Below are 20,489 nucleotides of genomic sequence, written 5' to 3'. Positions count from 1 at the left end.
TAATTTCCAACTTAGAGAAAAGTTGCAAAAATAGTGTAAGGAACTCCTTTCTACCTATGATCCAGTTTCACATACTGGCTACATTTTGCCCCACTGGCTTTGTAATTTTTTTTTTCCCCTCAGGATATTGTTTTGGAATTTTAGAGACATCATTTCCTTTTACACCTAAGTCTTTAAGTGTGTGTTTCCTAAGCCCAGGACACTAACATAGACACAATACAACTGTCAAAAGCAGGCAGTGTGCTGTTGGTGCACTGATATTGTCTAACCTGCAGTTCACAGCTGATTTCATCGACTCTCCCAGTAGCATCCCCTCTATACCCAGTACAGAGTCCAGTACAGGGTCGCACACCAGCCGCAGCTGTTCTGTTATCCCCTTAGGCTCTCAGTTTTTAATAGTTCTTCAGCTTTTCTTTGACTCTCTGGCCGTTATTGAAGAATGCAGGACACTTCTTTCTTAGAACATTCTTCAGTTTGGGGTTGTCTGCTATCTCCTCCTGAGTAAATTCAGTCTGCACATGTTGGCAGGAATTCCATAGAAGTGATCCTGTGTCCTTCTCAGTCCATCCTATTTGGAAGCAGCTGTTGTCAATTGGTCCCTTTGGATGAAAATGCCTTTGATCACTTGGTTAAGATTATCGCCTGCCAGGTTTCTCAACTACAGGGTTATCACTTTTCCCCTCATTTGGGGGGAAAATATTTTGAGACTAGGTAAATAAACTGTTTCTCATCAAATTTTCACCAAGTGGCCAATTTTCTAACTCTATCGTTTCCTTGCATTCATCTGTTGGCATTTTATTGTGGTCAGCACATTGTTTATTGATGGACTCACAGATTTTAATTTTATTCATGGCTTAAATCGAATTACTATCATTATTTATTTTGAGGTTCAAATTACTTGATGTTTGGGCAGTGGGAGTTCGTAATCTGGCTCCATGTATTAATGCTTATGATTGCTCTCTCTTTTCTATTTTTGGCAAGCAGTATTGATTTTCCATTTATGGTAGGAAGGGAATTTTAAAATACATATTTGAAATCATCAAATGGTTGGTATGTAAATAGCTGAAATTTGGAAGATACCGTTCTTGTATTAGGAGGTATGTTGGCTGTATTTTTTTAAATTCTGTACTTTAAATATTTGATAATTGTGTCCCAATTAAGAGCTTGTGGCATTTCCCAAGTGGCTACATTTGGACATATACACTCTGTCCCATATTGTTTATCCCCAGGTTCATCTTATCATTTGCCTTTTACAGAAGGGGCAATAGAGGCCTAGAGATGATCACCTGTTCGAGGTCATGCAACTGTGAGAGTCAGGATCCTGACTCAGGGCGTCTGTCTTCAGAGTCCCTGCCTTTGGCCATCAAGATACAAGCAGGGTGGAGCCAGTTCTTGACAGGCAAAGCCTAGCGCGTCCCTTTACTCTCACTGCATGGAGACTGTCTTACCCCCAGGACAGACGCCCCCTTTCTCCGCTCCATACCGTGCAGTCCCCTGCGTCCCCCTCCGGGCCACTAGCCTTTCTTGGTCATTGCTGTTCGTTTCTCACTCCGCGAGCTCTTCGCCTGGCAGTGGCCAGGCTGTATTTACCTCTGAATCCTTCAGAACACAAAGAACAGGGCCATGCACGTAGGCAAAGCTTGGTAAATATTTGTAGAATTTAATTGAGTCACCTTAGTAATTTTTACCTTAGCAGAGTTGGTTTGATAGATAGAGAGACAGCAATAGAGATCCTAAATAAGAATGGGCGTTCTGATGTACTCCTTAAAAAAAATCTTTTTTATTGTTGCAAAAGTCACATAAAACATACTGTTTTAACCATATTTAATTGTACGGTTCAGTGGTACTAAGTGCATTCATGTGCGTGTGTGTGCGTGCTAAGTCACTTCAGTTGTGTCCAACTCTTTGCGACCCCATGGACTGTAGCCTGTCAGGCTCCTCTGTTCCTGGGATTCTCTAGGCAAGAATACTGGAGGGGGTTGCTCTGCCCTCCTCCAGGGGATCTTCCCGACCCAAGGGTCAAACCTGGGTCTCTTATATCTCCTGTGGCACTAGTGGTGAAGTACACTCACACTGTTGTACAAAGCTAGTTAATAATTAGAAACTCAGTGTCAATTGGATGGTGCACTGGCTTCCTGCCTTGCTAGCTGACTAATCTAAGAGAATCTTTGGAATTTTCTGACTTCTGCCCCTTAAACAATAGACAAACCAGCCGTTAACATCCGTAGTCAACCTGAGCCTGAGCCTTGGCTCAGAAAATAGTGTTTGTGCTTGTTTTTGTGAAGGATGAAGAGGTCAGCTTGACTGCCATTGTGGGATGGTCTTTCCCCCGCTTCACAACACAGCCCTTTAACTCATCAGGGTGGCTGGGCACTATCCTGACGACCGTGGATAGAATGCCCCAGAGTCAGGGAGACAGCACTAATCCCTTCTTACTCCCTGAGCAGGCTTTTGAAAAGCTAAGGAAGGCTGGCCCCCAAAGTCTCTCTAATTGTCACTAGCTGTGCTTTGGAATAATTGTCTCCAACTTGGTAAGCATTTTCAATGACTTGAGCGTTAGAGAGAGCTTAGCTTGATTTCTGGCCCAAATTCTGGAAACTCAGTTGCTCTATGTAGTTTGGGGCACTGTATTTAACTTCTCTGGCTTCATATCTGCCTGCGTGTGTGTATTTATTTATTTATTTATTTATTTTGTGATGCCAGGCAGCTTATGGGATCTTAGTTCTCTGATGAGGGATTGAATCTCAGCACTTGGCAGTGACAATGCCTATTCCTAATCACTGGGCCACCAGGGAATTTCCTGGCTTCATTTTCTCATCAGTAGTGTCACTGACCTAGGGCTGTTATGAGTATTTGGCCAAGTTAATACATGCAAAATGCTATTTTTATTTGCGTTCCCCCAAAGTAGCCCTTTGGTGCAAAGAATAGCAAGGAGAGATAAGAAAGCCTTCCTAAGTGAACAATGCAGAGAAATAGAGGAAAACAATAGAATGGGAAAGACTAGAGATCTTGTCAAGAAAATTAGAGATACCAAGGGAAAAGTTTATGCAAAGATGGGCACAATAAAGGACAGAAATTGTATGGAACTAACAGAAGCAGAAGATATTAAGAAGATATGACAAGAATACACAGGAGAATTATACAAAAAAGATCTTAATGACCCAGAAAACCATGATGGCTATCTAGATGATCACTCACCCAGAGCCAGACATCCTGGAGTGTGAAGTCAAGTGGGCCTTAGGAAGCACCACTACAAACAAGGCTAGTCAAGGTGATGGAATTCCAGTTGAGCTATCTCAAATCCTAAAAGATGATGTTATGAAAGTGCTACACTCAATATGCCTGCAAATATGAAAAACTCAGCAGTGGCCACAGGACTGGAAAAGATCAGTTTTCATTCCAATCCCAAAGAAAGGCAATGCCAAAGAATGCTCAAACTACTGCACAATTGCACTCATTTCACGTTGCTAGCAACATAATGCTCAAAATTCTCCAAGCCAGGCTTCAGCAGTATGTGAATCAAGAACTTCCATATGTTCAAGCTGGATTTAGAAAAGGCAGAGGAACCAGAGATCAAATTGCCAACATCCGTTGGATCATAGAAAAAGCAAGAGAGTTCCAGAAAAATGTCTACTTTTGCTTCATTGACTGTGTTAAAGCCTTTGGCTGTGTGCTGCTACTGCTAAGTTGCTTCAGTCGTGTCCAACTCTGTGCGACCCCATAGACAGCAGCCCACTAGGCTCCCCCGTCCCTGGGATTCTCCAGGCAAGAACACTGGAGTGGGTTGCCATTTCCTTCTCCAGTGCATGAAAGTGAAAAGTGAAAGTGAAGTCGCTCAGTCGTGTCCGACTCTTAGAGACCCCACGGACTGCAGCCCACCAGGCTCCTCTGTCCATGGGATTTTCCAGGCAAGAGTACTGGAGTGGGTGCCATTGGCTGTGTGGATCACAACAAACTGTGGGAAAATCTTAAAGAGATGGGAATACCAGAGTACCTTATCTGCCTCCTGAGAAATCTGTATGCAGGTCAAAAAGCAACAGTTAGAACCATACATGGAACAATGAGCTGGCTCCAAATTGGGAAAGAAGTACTTCAAGGCTATATATTGTCACCCTACTTATTTAACTTATATGCAGAGTACATCATGTGGAATGCCAGACTGGATGAAGTACAAGCTAGAATCAAGGTTGCAGGGAGAAATATCAATAACCTCAGATATGCAGATGACACCACCCTTACATCAGAAAGTGAAGAGGATCTAAAAAGCCTCTTGATGAAAGTGAAAGAGGAGAGTGAAAAAGTTGGCTTAAACCTCAACATTCAAAAAATGAAGATCATGGCATCTGGTCCCATCACTTCACGGCAAATAGATGGCGAAACAGTGGAAACAGTGACAGACTTTATTTTCTTGGACTCCAAAATCACTGTAGATGGCAACTGCAGTCACAAAATTAAAAGACACTTGCTTATTGGAAGAAAAGCTATGACAAACCTAGACAGCATATTAAAAAGCAAAGATATTGCTTTGCTGACAAAGGTCCTGTGTATCATCAAAGCTATGGTTTTTCCAGTAGTCATATATGGATCTGAGAGTTGGAACATAAAGAAGGCTGAACATTGAATTAATGCTTTCGAGCTGTGGTGTTGGAGATGACTCTTGAGAGTTCCTTGGACTGCAAGGAGATCCAACCAGTCCATCCTAAAGGAAATCAGTCCTGAATATTCAGTAGAAGGTCTGATGCTGATGCTGAAGTTCCAATACTTTGGCCACCTGATGTGAAGAACTGACTAATTGGAAAAGACCCTGATGCTGGGAAAGACTGAAGGCAGAAGAAGAAAGGGACGGCAGAGGATGAGATGGTTGGATGGCATCACCGACTCAATGGACAGGAGTTTTAGCAAGCTCTGGGAGATGGTGAAGGACAGGGGAGCCTGGCATGCTGCCGTTCATAGCGTCACAGAGAGCTGGGCATGACTGAGCGGCTGAACAACAAAAACACTCCCCCAGGTGAGGACTTGGGTGCAGTTTATTTGGTGATCTCAAGAAGCAGGAGTCGGGGGTGTAGGGAGTAGGAGGTAAGGAAGGAGAAAAAGCCAGTGCACTTGCTAATGAGGAAGTCACAGCTGTGACAACTGGGGGCTGACCCCCACGAGGGGGTCCACGAGGGGACCGCGTGGAGCATGGAAAGGGAATCTGAGCACTGATCTACTGGCTGCCATTCTGCATGGCCGAGGCTGCCCCTGGGGGTGTGACTCGCCTGCCCCCAGTCGCCACCACAGTAATTCTGGCTTACCTTGGCGCTCTTGTGCCCTGTGGCACCGGAGTGGAAAGAAAGCGTAAAGGAGAAAGACGTGATCCGCTTGCTAGGAACTGTCCACAGGCGTAGTGGACTCCGGTGTCAAGTGAACCAAGACAATACAGTCGGGGAGGTGTCCTTGGTGGTTCCCATAGGGGCTTAAAAAAGAGTCCAGAAAATAAAACTAGTCAAACTCCAACACAAACAAACAAACAAACAACCCAGTGTCAGGTATACAATCAATGTTCAATAGACTGGAGCCACAGTAGACCCAGTTTTAACTGCCCAGCCTCCTATCCCCTGAGGATCTAACTCTCTGTGACTCGAGGTGGTTCTGGTAGGACTGTTAATCGGGTTGTCTGCACCTATCATGACCAGGTACAGGGGTGGTCACATGACCCAGACTGAGCAATCAGAATAGCCATCCCTCTGCTTCAGTGATTGGTTGATGGATGGGCATGTGACCCAAGCTGGCTAATCAGAACCTTCCTGAGAGGACTTTGGCTCACACCAGAGCTAATGGAGAGGAAGCTGTGCTTAGGAGGGGGTGGTGAAGGGAGTGTGGAGGAGAATTGCAGGGGAGGAAGGACCACCTCCCCAGGAGGCTGTGAGGTTGGAACTGCTAGTCCCCATCTTCCCTAGCTTCTGGGAAGAAACCTTTCTGTTATATGGAGTCCTGGACGCTATAGACAGAACTTTGTGACTGAGTGAGCGTGAGCAAGCTACCTCTCTGGAATTTAATGTCCTTGATCTGTAAGCAGGAAGGCTATCTATTTTTTGTGGTGAAGTTTTGATTCAGTGAAAACATGTGTAAAATGCCTGGCAAAGAGCAAATCCTCAGTAAGTGTGTTTCACTTTCATGTTTGCCTTGATTTGATTTCACTCTATGAAAATCTCCAAACTCTAAGGTGGGATAGTATTTTGAAAATGATCCCAAGCTTTATGCCCATGAGCATTTGTAAGTATGCCACCTGGGTCATTGTCCTATGTTGGTTTTGACTCCCAGCTCCAGTAGTGATTTACATTGGAGGGGGCACCTCTGGACAGGTGGCGCCCCTCTTAAGGAAAAGCTTACATCACCAGCCCCTCTTTGTTTCACTCCTGAAAGGAAGAGGTGTTTGGGGTTTTTTTTTCCCCACGTTCGTGTCAGTTTAGTGCTGCTGAAATTCATGACCAAATGTGTTATGGATGGACTCCGGGAGGGGGGGGACTTGCCAAAGAATCGTGATTCTGATAGGATCCCTGCAATCTGATCTGCCTCCCAAAGCTAGAAGAAGCTCTGTGCATGCACGCTGTCGTGTCCGCCTCTTTGTGACCCGTGGACCGCAGCCCACCAGTCTCCTCTGTCCATGGAATTCTCCAGGCAAGAATACTGGAGTGGGGTGCCATTCCTTCAGGGGATCTTCCCGACCCAGGGATTGAAACCGTGTCCCTTGCATCTCCTGCATTGGCAGGTGGATTCTTTACCACTTGAACCACCTGGACCATATAAATAATGGTGTTCTTCTGGGGGAGATTTCTCATGATCTCCTCTTACTTGAGAACATTCTCCATTAACCCCTGGGCTAATCCCTTTGTTTAGTACAAAATCCAGAATCTTTGAAAGGATATTAATGTATTTCTATAATTCAGCCATATTAATCATTTGTCTCTTCTCCTGACGCATGCAGTAGCTGAATGGACCATTCCGTGAACTTGGCCTGCACTTTCCCACTAATGTGCGTAAAGATAGTTCCTTCTCCTGGACCACCCTCTTCCCCTGTTCCGGATGGACATGGTTCCTCAAATATAGCACTGTTGACTGCTCAGACCACGCCGCTTCCCTGTACCAAGGCAGGCTCTACAAATAGATGGCTGTTTGCAGTAGTGAGAAAACTTATTTGTTGTTACGTCATTCAACTGTAAACTCCTGAAGGGCTGGAAGAGACTGTGTACTTCTTATTTTTCCTGCTAAAATACTAAAAATACTGTGCTGAGAACATGTTTGTTGAATGAATGAGTGAAAAAAAAAAAACAAACCTTGTTTTGAAAGCATCTGCCACCTGATTTCCAGATTGGAACATGTGGGTCATGGTTTCAATCTGGTTATACAAACACTTTACATTTCACCTTCATGACAACTCCAGGACACAGACCGTGTGATCATCTTCATTTCAGTAGGGGAAAGCTCAGATACCAAGCATTTTACCCAAATTTGATTCTTGGTTTGCAAGATGCCGGGGCGCATGCTCTCGGCCGCCGCATGTGGGAGCATATGCGTGTGGCGTGTTTGGGTTTCTCTTGCTCCCATCTGAGCCACTCCTTTGTTTGGGTGTTTGGGAGCCAATTTGAATAACTCATAGGACACATTTCCCGGCATATTTGATTGGCTCATAATAAGAGCTTTGCTCATTCTGCTCAAGACAGAGAAGGTAAAACATTTACACTTTAGAGAATTCAAGCTGCTATAGCAAAATATCATAGACTGGTAGCCTCTAAACAACAAAACTGTATTTTTCAGGGCACCAGCATGGTCAAGTTTTCGAGAGCGAATGCCCTTCTGGGTTGAGCACTGCCAGTAACTGAGGGAGCTGGGGAACCAGTTTTCTCATGACTCTTTTATCTGTGTTGGTTTTCAGTCTTGTCTGCTTCTTTGCAACCCCATGGACTGGGGCCTGCCAGGCTCCTCTGTCCATGGAATTCTCCAGGAAAGAATACTGGAGTGAGTAGCTATTCTATTCTCCAGGGGATCTTCCCAACCCAGGGACTGAATCCTTCTCTCCTGCATTGCAGGCAGATTCTTCACTGTCTGAGCCACCAGGGAAGCCCCTCATGACCCTTATAAGGACACTAATCCCATTCATGAGGTCCACCCTCAAGACCTCACCTAATCCTGATTACCACCCCAAAGCCCACCTCCTTAATACTATCACATGGGGAAAGGGAAGGATTTCAAACTGTGAATTTTGGAGGGACACACTGAGCCTATTCCAACTGAGCCAACTTCTTTCTATTCCCACAAGCAAATCTGGAAGTGAAATAGTGAGATCTATGTATTACCTGTTGTTTAAGAAAAGGAAGCTACTGAATATTTCCTAATCACCCCATTTTCCCAGCCCTTGTCATGCTCACTAGGTACGCTTACTCCTTGGAAGGAAAGTCGTGACCAACCTAGACAGCATATTAAAACGCAGAGACATTAATTTGCCAACAAAGATCTGTTTAGTCAAGGATATGGTTTTTCCAGTAGTCATGTATGGATGTGAGAGTTGGACTATAAAGAAAGTTGAGGGCTGAAGAATTGATGCTTTTGAACTGTGGTGCTGGAGAAGACTCTTGAGAGTCCCTTGGACTGCAAGGAGATCCAACCAGTCCATCCTAAAGGAGATCAGTCCTAAGTGTTCATTGGAAGGACTGATGCTGAAACTGAAACTCCAATACTTTGGCCACCTCATGCGAAGATCTGATTCATTTAAAAAGACCCTGATGCTGGGAAAGATTGAAGGTGGGAGGAGAAGGGGATGACAGAAGATGAGATGGTTGGATGGCATCACTGACATCATGGACGTGAGTTTGGGTGGACTCCAGGAGTTGGTGATGGACAGGGAGGCCTAGTGCGCTGTGGTTCGTGGGGTCGTGGAGTTGGACACGACTGAGTGACTGAACTGAGCTGAACCTAAGGCACCAAGCTCTATGCCATGTGTTTTTATACTCATGAACCACACTAAGTCAGCTTAAAAGACTGCACTAGGGCTTCCCTGGCGGGCCAGTGGTTAAGACTTTATACTGTCAATGCAGAGGGCGTGGGGCTGGTCCCAGATCAAGGAACTAAGACCTCATGCTCCCTGGTACTGTCAGAAAAAGAGAGAGACTGCACTCAGCCGTCCCCTCCCCCGAGTGCACTTTCCTCCCCATCGTCTTCCATCAGAGTCGGACCCTCTGCTTTGCCCCACCCTCTGCCCCCTAACATTGCCTCTTTAAATCTGTGTTACGTATCTTGGTGTAACATTTCTTTTTTAAAAACATTGCATTTTTTTTTAATATTATTTACTTGGTTGCACTGGGTCTTAGTTGTGGCATGTGGGATCTCCATTTGCCGGCCGTGGGTCTGGCTCCCTGAGCAAGGGTTGAATGCAGGCCCTCTGCATCGGGAGGATGGGGTCTTAGGCACCGGGCTGCCAGGGAAACCCCTTGGTGTCCATTCCTGCCCGTCCTCTAGACCCGTTGTCCAAGGTGGAAGAGCGTCAGGGAATCAGCACACTTGTTAGGAGCTGCTCTCGTCCAGTGATGCTTGGAAGTGAATGGAGAAATGCATCCTCTTCCCCAGGTGAGTTAGCTGTAGGTCTCCTCCAGTAGTCACTTGCTCACAGACGCACCCGAAGCGGCTTCTCCTCTTCCGGTCTTATATCCCTTCCCGCCATCTGTGCTTCTTGGGGTCACCTCCCAGGGTGTCTGCTGACTTTCAAATCCTTGTTTCAGTGTCTGATTCTGGAGGACCCAAACCAGGGCAAAGAAATCAAGGGGCTTGCTATCCACCTCTGGATCACCTTCAGGCTCCTCTCCTCTCCCTCCTCCCACTGAGCCCCACGTTTGCCCTTTGTAATCACCTCCCACAACCCCGTGGCCGGGTGCACAAAGTGCGCCGAGAAGTTACGCGGGTAGCAGAACTGATGCTCGCAGCTGGGGTGTGGCAGGGCCACCGTCAGGTTGTGGCGCTCGGCGAAACGGAACAGGATGTTCTGCACCATCATGCCCGCAGTCTTGTGTGTCTTCAGAAAGGCCACGGTCATGTGCTTGGGGCACGGCGGAGAGTCCTGCCGAGGCGGGCAGCTCAGAGGGAACAGCTTGGGTAGTCATGCATGGATGTGAGAGTTGGACTATAAAGAAAGCTGAGCACTGAAGAATTGATGCTTTTGAACTGTGGTGTTGGAGAAGACTCTTGAGAGTCCCTTGGACTGCAAGGAGGTCCCACCAGTCCATTGTAAAGGAAATCAGTCCTGGGTGTCATTGGAAGGACAGATGTGGAAGCTGAAACTCCAATACTTTGGCCACCTGATGCGAAGAACTGACTCCTTGGAAAAGACCCTGATGCTGGGGAAGATTGAGGGCAGGAGGAGAAGGGGACGACAGAGGATGAGATGGTTGGATGGCATCACTGACTCAATGGACATGAGTTTGTGTAAACTCCAGGAGTTGGTGATTGACAGGGAGGCCTGGTGTGTTACAGTTCATGGGGTCGCAGAGAATCAGACACGACTGAACGACTGAACTGAACTGAATCTGCCTTTCTACAAGATTCAAATCAATCGTTTTATGGCCCAGGATGACTCGCCTGGTGCAAAGATTATCTCAAAATACATCTTGTGGGTGAGGGGCCTGGTGCCATTCTCTGATTTTTGAGACATTCCTTTCTTTCATTAACAGACAGGTAGTAACTTCTCTCCTGGAGAAGGAAATGACAACCCACTCCAGTATCCTTGCCTGGAGAATCCCACGGATGGAGGAGCCTGGTAGGCTACAGTCCACAGGGTCGCAAAGAGTTGGACACGGCTGAGCAACATTTTACTTTTTACTTTTACCCACACCCCCAGGCTCTCATGTCACCCCACTGCACACCCTTGTTCCCTCCCCTGGAAATCCAAGATTATTCATTTGGCATTCAAAGACCTCCGTGCCCTGTTTGGACTTTGCCTCATGCCTTTCTCCAGCCGCACTCCAGCCCCACACAGGGAGCATGTATTTCAGCTGCAGGGTTCTGTTCCCCATCCTGCCAAAATGCCCTTCAGTGATCCCACCTCCTTGCTTTTGCACCGATGTTTTCCTCTGCCCCAAATGGCATGTGAAAGTTTTGCCTCCCTTTCTGGTCTACCTTCGTCCACGCGGCTGAAAAGAATTTTGTTTCCAGCCACAGGTCCTGCTCCCCACTCTCAGATTTGCAAGTGAAGACTCGGGTTCTCATTTATGTTGCCGTTTTTTGCTGAACTGGGTTTCCCTGTGACGGCACACCAACGCTGGCTATGCGAGGCCATGAGCCTTACGCGGAGTACAGGAGCATTAAGTGAGAACAGAACGAGAAAGTCCTTTGCACACTGATCTTGTAAGACTTCCACGCACAATGTGACTAACTTTTCTGCCTTGTTAACTCAAGTTTATGTATGTGGCATTTTATTAACATGCGACCTAGCTCCAATATTTTGGGCTTCCTACCAAGAAGGAAGGAAGAAGCCTCCCTAATCATGAATTCCTCCTTCACAAAACCTTTGCCCTTGGAGATTCACTTCTGTGCATCTCTTTGATAACCTTGAGGATATTGATTTGATCATGAAAATGAAAATGGTTGAGATGTGTGAGGTTTAAAATAGCACTTCACTGTACACTTGGATCATAGGCTGGACCACAAAAATGCTTCTCGATGTGCATATTATTTGCTGCAAAACAAAACAAATTGCCAAATGTATCCTTGAAGTCAGAGGAAAGGGAATCCCTGAAGAGTTTCTAGTGAGAAGGGACGGTAACTTGAAGCGCATTGTATGTTGCTGCTGCTGCTGCTGCTAAGTCGCTTCAGTCATGTCCGACTCTGTGCGACCCCACAGACGGCAGCCCACCAGGCTTCCCCGTCTCTGGGATTCTCCAGGCAAGAACACTGGAGTGGGTTGCCATTTCCTTCTCCAATGCATGAAAGTGAAAAGTGAAAGTGAAGTCGCTCAGTCGTGTCCGACTCTTAGCGACCCCATGGACTGCAGCCCACCAGGCTCCTCTGCCTATGGGATTTTCCAGGCAAGAGTACTGAAGTGGGGTGCCATCGCCTTCTCTGGCATTGTATGTTACCGCTTATTTAAGCCAGGAAGCATATGGGGCAGGTAAGGGCAAGCATTCTACTGTGGCTTTAAATCCTGGCTCCACCACTTCCTAGCTGTGTGATCTTGGTGCAAAACCTGTCTTCAGTTTTTTCACCTGTAAAATGGGCATAGCGATGGACTGCACTTCTTAGGTTGTTGGGAGGGCAAGAGAGTGTATTTATATATACATATATATACAAGTTGTGTGTGTGCATGTATATATACTCAGCATGAGGGAAGCTAAATGCCTTTTTTCAAAGCTTGTGCTTAGTTGCTCAGTTGCTCAGTCGTGTCTGACTCTTTGCAACTCCGTGGACTGGATTCTCCAGGAAAGAATACTGGAGTGGGTTGCCATTCCCTTCTCCAGGGGGCCTTTCTGACCCAGGGTTTGGACCCCAGTCTCCTGCATTGCAGGCAGATTCTCTACCATCTGAGCCACCAGAGAAGCCCCTTTAAAGGCTCGTCTCATCTCAACTCCTATTTTTTTCTATGTAGCCTTTAGTTCCCTCAACAGATGATTCTTCTTGGACATGTTTTGTTTATATATATGTATTTTCTTTTTTAGCCACTGGTGCCTTGTGTTTAATAGCAGGACTGTCTTTGCAACAACTATGTATGTAGAATAACCGATGCCAGGCAAGGTTATGCTATGCTGAATACTTTTATTTGTGTTTTTTAATGTAAACATGATTTGCTTTGTAGGCACAATATAATGAAAGCTCTAAAGCCACAGATACATTAGACAATGCTTCAGTTCCCTCGTATCGAGCTGACATTACGGAGAAGCCGGCACAGTTCCTTTAAGGCAACCTGAGACATTCTGTACACTTCCTTCAGGAAAACAACCACGTGGCGGCAAAGATGCTTCCAACAAGAGTGTTAAACGGTTAATTTTGATACCTTAATTTCCGCCCCCACCCCGCCCCGGTCTTCACGGCATTAGTTGATCTTATTGGTCAAACACTAGTTTCCTCTTCTCCTTCTGTATTTCACGGAGACAAAAGGGTTTTCTTTAACTCACCAGCACAATTTGTGATTAAAGTTGAAAACACAGACTTGGGGAAGAAGGTCTTTTCATGCTAATCTGCTGGACATAACAAAGGGCATTTGGCTTCTGAACGGACAGTTCTGTTTCCCCAGCCAGAGAAGAGACCTGGGATGCTCACGGGTATCTGCTCCCCCAGCCCATGCAAATGCTATTTCTGTCTAGCTCACCAGGAATGTCACTTGGGTAGCTGCTCTTCTTAAGACCTCATGGAACACTTGGCTGTGGCAGAAACATGACCAGGAGCACAGCATTTAGCAGAAGTGTTGGGAGAGGGGGGAATACAACCTCTATGTTATCTTTCTGACGTGGCCAAGACCTGGAATACTGGCGTGTCCTGGGGTAGGGAGAGAAGCTGATGTTGGCATCTTCTTTTGAGATACACGTGTCCCTTTGCTCATCAGATGGCATCACCCTTTCTCATCTTCATAGCTTACATGTACATACAATGAGGAGACACTTCTTTCAGATAAATATTTGGCATAAATAAGTCATCATCAGAAGCTTAAGATAGGGGGAAAAAAGCACATGTTCAGGGAGGTGACATTTGTTACAAAGGGACTTAGAGAATAAAACAGGTAATTGCTGAGATGTGTTCAATGCCATCACTTGAGGAAAGAGTGGGTTCTACCCTAAGGCTCAGTGGTGGAGAGATCGGGCAATGTGGGAGCCCTCTGGTGTCTTGCAGAATGCAGGTGAGTTGGGATGCTAACCGTGCGGGCTCCTGTGTCCCCAGCTTGGTTTGCTAGTGATGGAATCGACCCCTTGGGGCAACAGGACTGGGAGAAGGTGATGAGGACCCCCCCCACCCCCCATCTCCGTGGATTCACTGATTCTCTTTCTCTTCCTCCAGAGGAATTGTTCACCTCAAGCCATGTCAAGTGGGGTGGGGCTAGGGGTGGGCTCCTTAGGAATTTGGGAGCTGGAAGGTTCATCAAGGCTGTGCAATCAAGTAGTTTGGCCCCTGATTTCTGAAAAGCAGGGTCTTGCAAAGAGTCTGCACCATGGTTTTTTATTTCAGAGGAGAGGAACGCACATTTGGCATCAGATAATAAACATCAACCTTTTGTATCACTAGAGTTTGTTACATGTAGGAACATGCTTTGGCAAGAAAAAAAGATACTCATTGATTTTTTCCCCCCAAATAGGACTCAAGAAGGGGGTCTTCCCTGGGGAAGAAGGGGAATCTATGGTAAAGGTGGTTATCCAGTACCTGGAAATGAAAATAACAAGAAGGGCAATGCCATGGCAAGTGTGCAAAGAGAGGCAGGTCTCAGGAGTGACTTTGAAACAGTCCTGCACCTGGGGCACTTTCTTCAGATGGAATCTATACAGCAGGGAGAGGGTTTTGCTCTCGTGATGGGGTTTCAGAGGAGGAATCCCTGTGGCTGGTCCTCACACTTTGCTGTTGACCTATCTTCTGTCCTGAAAAATGCACATCTCTTTCCCTGTGTTTGTGGTTAAGAACAGGTGAAGGGATCGAGCATCAGAGGGTGGGAGGAGGGTCTTCCAACCTTTTGACCATGAAACACCTGAATGAAGGTGAAGAGGTTGCCTCTTCAGTGGGAGGAAGGAGAGTACGACTTGGGGAGATCCTACAGTTAACGGGCTCGTGAAAACATCTCCCGGCCTACCCTCTTTCTGCCGGCCAAACTGTCAAGTGCTCCTCTTGGAAGCATGGGCGGCTGGCAGCAAAAAGGATCACTGGCCTGAAGAATTCTCGGATCTGGACGGTGCTCTGAGATAACACCTTTCAACCCAAACTCGTCTTTGCCCACGTCTGGCCTCCTAAGCGACGGACCTGTGGGCTCGTATCGATTTGCAAGGCTGTTCTAGAACTGTCGAGAAGGACCCAAAGATGGATGGTTTTGAAACAGAGAAGAGGGCAGAGTGTAAAATACACAGATGGGGGAGGGACGTAATACTGTGTGATATGGGCTTGGCACTTAATTTCAAAAACAACAGTGATCAACAGCTTTTTTTTTTAGCTCGGCTGACAGCAGACAAACACAACACGCGCTGGACTACAGCATTGGTTCACTGGGGCACAGGAGGGTTTTCTCAGCTGGATCCTCTTCTCCCAAAGCATCCCTCCGTCCTCCTGCCTGGGCCGCGGGCTACTGGATGAAGGGCATCCTCTCCTTGTTCTCGCCGTCTCCCTCGTGGTCCTCCTCCTCTTCGCCCGCCTCGCTGGTCTCTGTGCTGTCGTTGGCCATCTGTAATCCAACAGAAACAGGGATCGGCCTCTGACTCTCAGCACCACCCCCTCCCTCGTGGTCTAACCTGGAGCTGGACTTTCCCTCTCGGCCACTGACAAATGCAGGGCCTTCTCCCTGAGCTCCACCGCTCCACCCTCCTGCCCGCACAATGCCCGCTTCTCCTTTAGCACGTAGCCCGCCTCCTCAAGGAAGCCTCCCCAGACTTCTCGAATGGGAACCGGCCCCCTGTAGTGACTGCCCCTCTGTGGCCCGGGTCCACGGCTACCGTGTCCCATTCATACACCTGGCTTGTGGACAGATAACACCCTGCCCCGCTGTGGGGACTGCAGGCGACAGGGACGATGACCCAGGCTCCTGCTTTCTTCTGTTTTCTCTTCTGCAGCTGGCGCAGAGCCTGGCACATGCAGGAAGGCAGTGCACACTTCAGAGCAGCAAGCACACAGTGGTGAGAGTTCTCCCTTATTGCTGCGTGCTCCACATTCCCCAGTGCCAGGTGCCGCACGTCCATCACCCCGCCTTCTCTCTTCTCAACAGCCATGAAGCAGTAGCTGTAGCAATAGCCACTGCTGGCGGTTTTGCAGCGGTCCAAAGGGAGACTCAGGTGACGTGTAAGCGGGAAGCGTGAGGCAGCGGAGGTCAGCAGGCTGCAGAGAAGGTCGCCAGCCCTCTCTAGGGCCGGGGCAGACGCCAGGCCCGGGGCGGCGGCGCCGTCTGATGCCGCGGGGTGTGCGGGCAGCAGCTCCGTCTAGGCTGCTGAGACGGAGCCCCGCTGTGCTTGCCCGTCGGCATCAGGAGAAGGCCCCCACAGAACAGATGCTCCCGGTGCGTGTAGGCACGTCCGCTTCCACACCTTCGGCCCGCCTGCTGCCCCCACGCCTTGTAGCCCAGATGGTTTTGAGTGGCGGGTGTGCGCCCTGCAGTGGGTTCAGTGGGGCAGACTCAGGGCCCTTGACGCCCCCTGAGCTCTGACGGTGGCCGTTCCGCCAGGAGAGTGTGCCCCTGGGAGCCCTTCGCTGCACCCACCCCCCAACACACACACACACACACACACACACACACACACACACACACAGACACACGCTGTGGGGCAGTGACGCGGCCCCACAGAGCCCAGACCCTGTGCCGTTTGCCCTCCCTAGAAATACCCTCACCGCTGGCTGCCTCTCCTTCAAGCCTCCCCTCCATCCAGGAGGGACAGGCCCCTCCCGCCAAGAGATGCTCCCCGGGCCGCAGGTCTGACGTGCCCATCTGCCATCAGCTCAGGCCCCAGGGGTGAAAGCCCCCCTGAGCTCCAGCAACGAGGACAGCGACACCTGCCACGGCCAGCCTGGGCTTTCACTCGGAAAGGTGGCTTTGCAGCTCCTGTCCTGTTGAGAATCTGCCTGTGGTCAAGCAGGCCTTCCTACCAGCCCCACCACCCAGCAGGACCTCAGGTATAATGGACGGGCAGGAAGCCAGGAACAACTCCGGTGCTTGAGAGCAATAAGTGGTCCAGCCAGGCGCTAGACGCCCTCCTCTGATGGGACTGAAATAGACTGAGTCACGGGTTTAAAAAACAACACAGGTGCACAGAAGACCTGCGATTCTAGCCTAACCGTGACCCCTTATCTGCCTCCAAACACTTGCTGGCCCAGTCCTGGGACCTAGCAAGCATTTTAAAAGTTATATCCAGGTTGTTATCAGTCACTTCCATGTTGTAAAATATCCTCTCACAAAACTGTCCTTCATTGTGTGAAATGGCCATCATACCCAAACCACATTCTGGTTACAAAAGCAAGGAAACAGTTTTTAAAGCATACACATTGGACTAAACATGCCAGGATTTTACTTCTTCTTTTATCAACCACTGATGCAGCTCCAAAGCTAAACATGTGAGAAAACAAACCGAAAATCTTCCCGAGTATGTTCTTGGTTAAACCTTCCCTAGAATTTAGTTTGTATGAGACAAAAGTTTTATGCATGGCATTGTAACTGACTTATGAGGGCATATTCAGATCCAGTTTACAGACAGTGGAGCTGAAGCCAGGGTGACAACGACCGCCCAGGTCATGCAGGGGTTCAGAGCAGGGCTCAGGATCCATGCAGCCTGGGGGCAGTCTGCGTGTTGACCGCCACACTGCAGAGCCCCTCAAGGGACCCTTGCATGAGAGTCTGGGATGTGTGTGTGACATGCTTCACTCCTTAGGGACAGGGTGTGTGTGGGGGGTCCCCACATGTAAGGGTGTGGTCCTGGTAAGAGAAAACAAAAGCCCTGGAGCCAGCAGGAGGCTGCTCGGAGGCAGGTGGCATCACTCTGTTGGGGGTCTGAATGTGAGTTTATGAACCTTTACCAGGAATACCTCCCACCTGTAGCCAAGAATGAGCTCGGGTAACAGGCACGGGCTGTGGTTTCTGTCCTCTCCCGTCTGCCCTCGGATGGCTCTGGAAATGTTCTCGCCGAAGCCTTTTCCTTTCCTTATTGGCGTTCATCCCATCTGTGACTAACCCCTCACTCGATTACCTGGGGTCTCCCCTACCAGCCCCAGCAGAGAGCTGAGAGCGCTGAAAGCTGAGAGCAGAGAGCTCTCCCCCACGCCACGTGCGCCTGCCTCTGAAAACCCTCTCCTGCCGCAGCGAACAGACGCCTCTCCTTTGACTCACCAGCGGAGTCGGGGTCTTTTCTACGTCCAGAATTAACTTGCCGATGTTCCCTCGGTCGTGGATCCGCTGCATAGCCTCTTTCACCTGGGAGACAGGGAGACAAAGCGCTGGTGAGCTGAGACGTGACGTTCAGTTCAGTTCCGTTCAGTCGCTCAGTCGTGTCCGACTCTGCGACCCCGTGGACTGCAGCACGCCAGGCCTTCCTGTCCATCACCGACTCCCGGGGTTTCCTCAGACTCATGCCCATCGAGTTGGCGACGCCATCCAGGTGACAAGAGGGCCTGGACAAGCCAAACCACTCGCTGTTCACCAGGGGGCGCTGCAGGCCAGGCTTAGCAGCTCAACCGGTGCTGGCTCCCAACTTAAATTCTGGTTGTCACTCACACCCTTCGTTGTTATGCAAGCAGTTTGGTTTCCTCGGTCTTAAAAAATGAGAGTGATAGCTCCAGAAATGAAAAGAGGAACATTTCTTTAAAAAAAAGAAAAAAGAACTTGGGGAGGAAAGGCCTGTGGAGTTACATGCTGCAGAAAGTGTCAGGGCCCATTAGGCAGAGCAAATTTTGACCGAGAAAATTGTAAGATTATTTTTCTAGGGTCATTTGTCCCCAGCTTACTCAAATGTTACATAATCTGATTCGCAGTTTGGCTAAAATGGCCCATGACCCAGGTTGAACTACATTCAGGAACATTTTTCCCACCCAAATGGAGACTTCTCCAGAACTAGCATTTTCCCCAGTGAGGGGGCTTCCTGTTTCTCCTCAAATGATGAGGGCTTGTCAGACAAGCACACAGACGCCTCCGGGGGGCCCCCTTTGCAAAGGCAGGTGTGGACGGAGTGTGATGGAGGCTTCCAGCATTTCATTGTTGCTGTATGGAAAATGAATACTCGGGGGTGCTGGGAGGATGAAATAAAAGAAGAAAATTGCAACAACGCCAAGCTGGTGCGGATAAATCCTCCACATCTCTTAGTAAAATCTAACTGGGAATGCAACATCTCTTGATTTTTTTTTTTTAAAGAAACAGATCTAGTTAAAATATTTTTCCTGAAGTTTCAGTTTTAAACAAATTTGTTTATGCATTCATTCAATCCATAAATATTCACAAAAAATTTTTTTAAAATAAATTAGGGTGTCTCTCTGCCTTTGAGGAACTCAATCTGGGGTTTATGGAGCAGTGTTTGCTTATAGAAAAACCAAAACCAGCTTCCTGTTTGAATGAAAACTTGACAGAGCCATTAAAAGGTGCATATTCTAATTGCTTTTCTGGGACTTTTGTCCTAAAGACACAATTCAAGTTATGGGGGAAAAATTACCACAGAAAAGATACTCAATTGCTTTCAATGGCAAAACATTGGAGCAACTTATATGTCACAGAATAAGGGAATGGTCAAGTAAATCGAAGTTCTGACATATATCTACTGATTGGAAATGTTTTGTGGCTGTTAAAGTGCTAGTTTTAAAGACTGTGCAGTAGGATTAAATGCCTTTATAATACAGTTAAATGAAAAAATCCAGGTTCATAACTTTACATCTCCATAAAAACACGGGCATCCTACAATAATTAGAGATTTAAATATAAAACATTATGTAGGGGAAATAGGCGCCTTTCAATTCTAATGTCCAAACCCTGTTATCTGGTAACCTGTTGTCAAACCAGTGTTCATTATAAATTCAATGTATCTTTAAATGCGTTCTTTGGACAAGGAAGCGCTGGTTAGAATCATACTCTTTTGCAGACTGATAGCATCATGTGATTGTTGAGTTCCCTGTCCCTGATACATAATCCAGGAGGTTTCTCCTATTTCTGTGATGAGCATTGCTTTCCAAGTGCTTTCATATTTTGGTGCTGACAGCTACTGTTTACTAAAAATCTTTAAGTATTGTGGCAGGCAGCTTCTAAAACTGCTCCCAACCCCGTCCTGGGACTCACCTCCGTGTGTATCCCCACAACCCCTTCACCCTCACCATTAAATGTGAGCTGGACCCAGCAACCAGCTTCTAACAAACTGAATATAGCAAAAGTGATGGGATGTCCCTTCCTGATTAGGTTATAAAAGACTGACTTCTGTCTTGCAGTCTGTCTCTTTCTCTGACTCTTCTCGCTTTCTTGTTCTGATGATACAAATTGTCATGTGAGCTGCTCTATGGAGAGGGCCCCCCGACCCCTGCCCCTGCCCCTCACCATGGCAAGGAATGGAGGGAGAACTCCAGCCAATAGCCAATGAGAAGCTGATACGCTCCATCCAAAAGCCCCCAGGCTCTGGATCCTGCCGACAGCCAATGGGAGGGCTTGGAAGCAGATCCTCCCTCAGTCCAGCCTTGAAATGAGGCCACAGCCTTGGCTGACAACTTGACTGCAGCCGGAGGACCCAGCTAAGCCCTGCCCAGACTCCTCACCCACAGGAGCGGAGATCATGAAGTTATTTTAAGTCAGTAAGTCTTAGGGATTGGAAAAGGCAATGTCACCCCAC

The 20,489-nt window shown here is 47.8% G+C and overlaps 1 protein-coding gene across 1 annotated transcript in view; it reads right to left on the bottom strand.

Moving 5' to 3' along the window:
* Positions 1 to 15,277: 15,277 nt before the first annotated feature.
* The window catches only part of VAT1L (vesicle amine transport 1 like), a 169,664-nt gene continuing 164,452 nt past the window's right edge, over positions 15,278 to 20,489 (bottom strand). Inside the window, exons 8-9 of the mRNA XM_068993453.1 lie at positions 18,020 to 18,103; positions 15,278 to 15,376 (exon numbers count right to left, since the gene is read on the bottom strand). Coding sequence (XP_068849554.1) covers positions 15,278 to 15,376; positions 18,020 to 18,103 — 183 coding nt within the window. The remainder of the gene's footprint in view (positions 15,377 to 18,019; positions 18,104 to 20,489) is intronic.

This window comes from Capricornis sumatraensis, chromosome 20 (assembly GCF_032405125.1).
Source record: "Capricornis sumatraensis isolate serow.1 chromosome 20, serow.2, whole genome shotgun sequence".
NCBI lineage: Eukaryota > Metazoa > Chordata > Mammalia > Artiodactyla > Bovidae > Capricornis > Capricornis sumatraensis.
The sequence above is the reverse complement of the archived record's forward strand: the minus strand, read 5'-3'. Positions and strand labels throughout refer to the sequence as shown.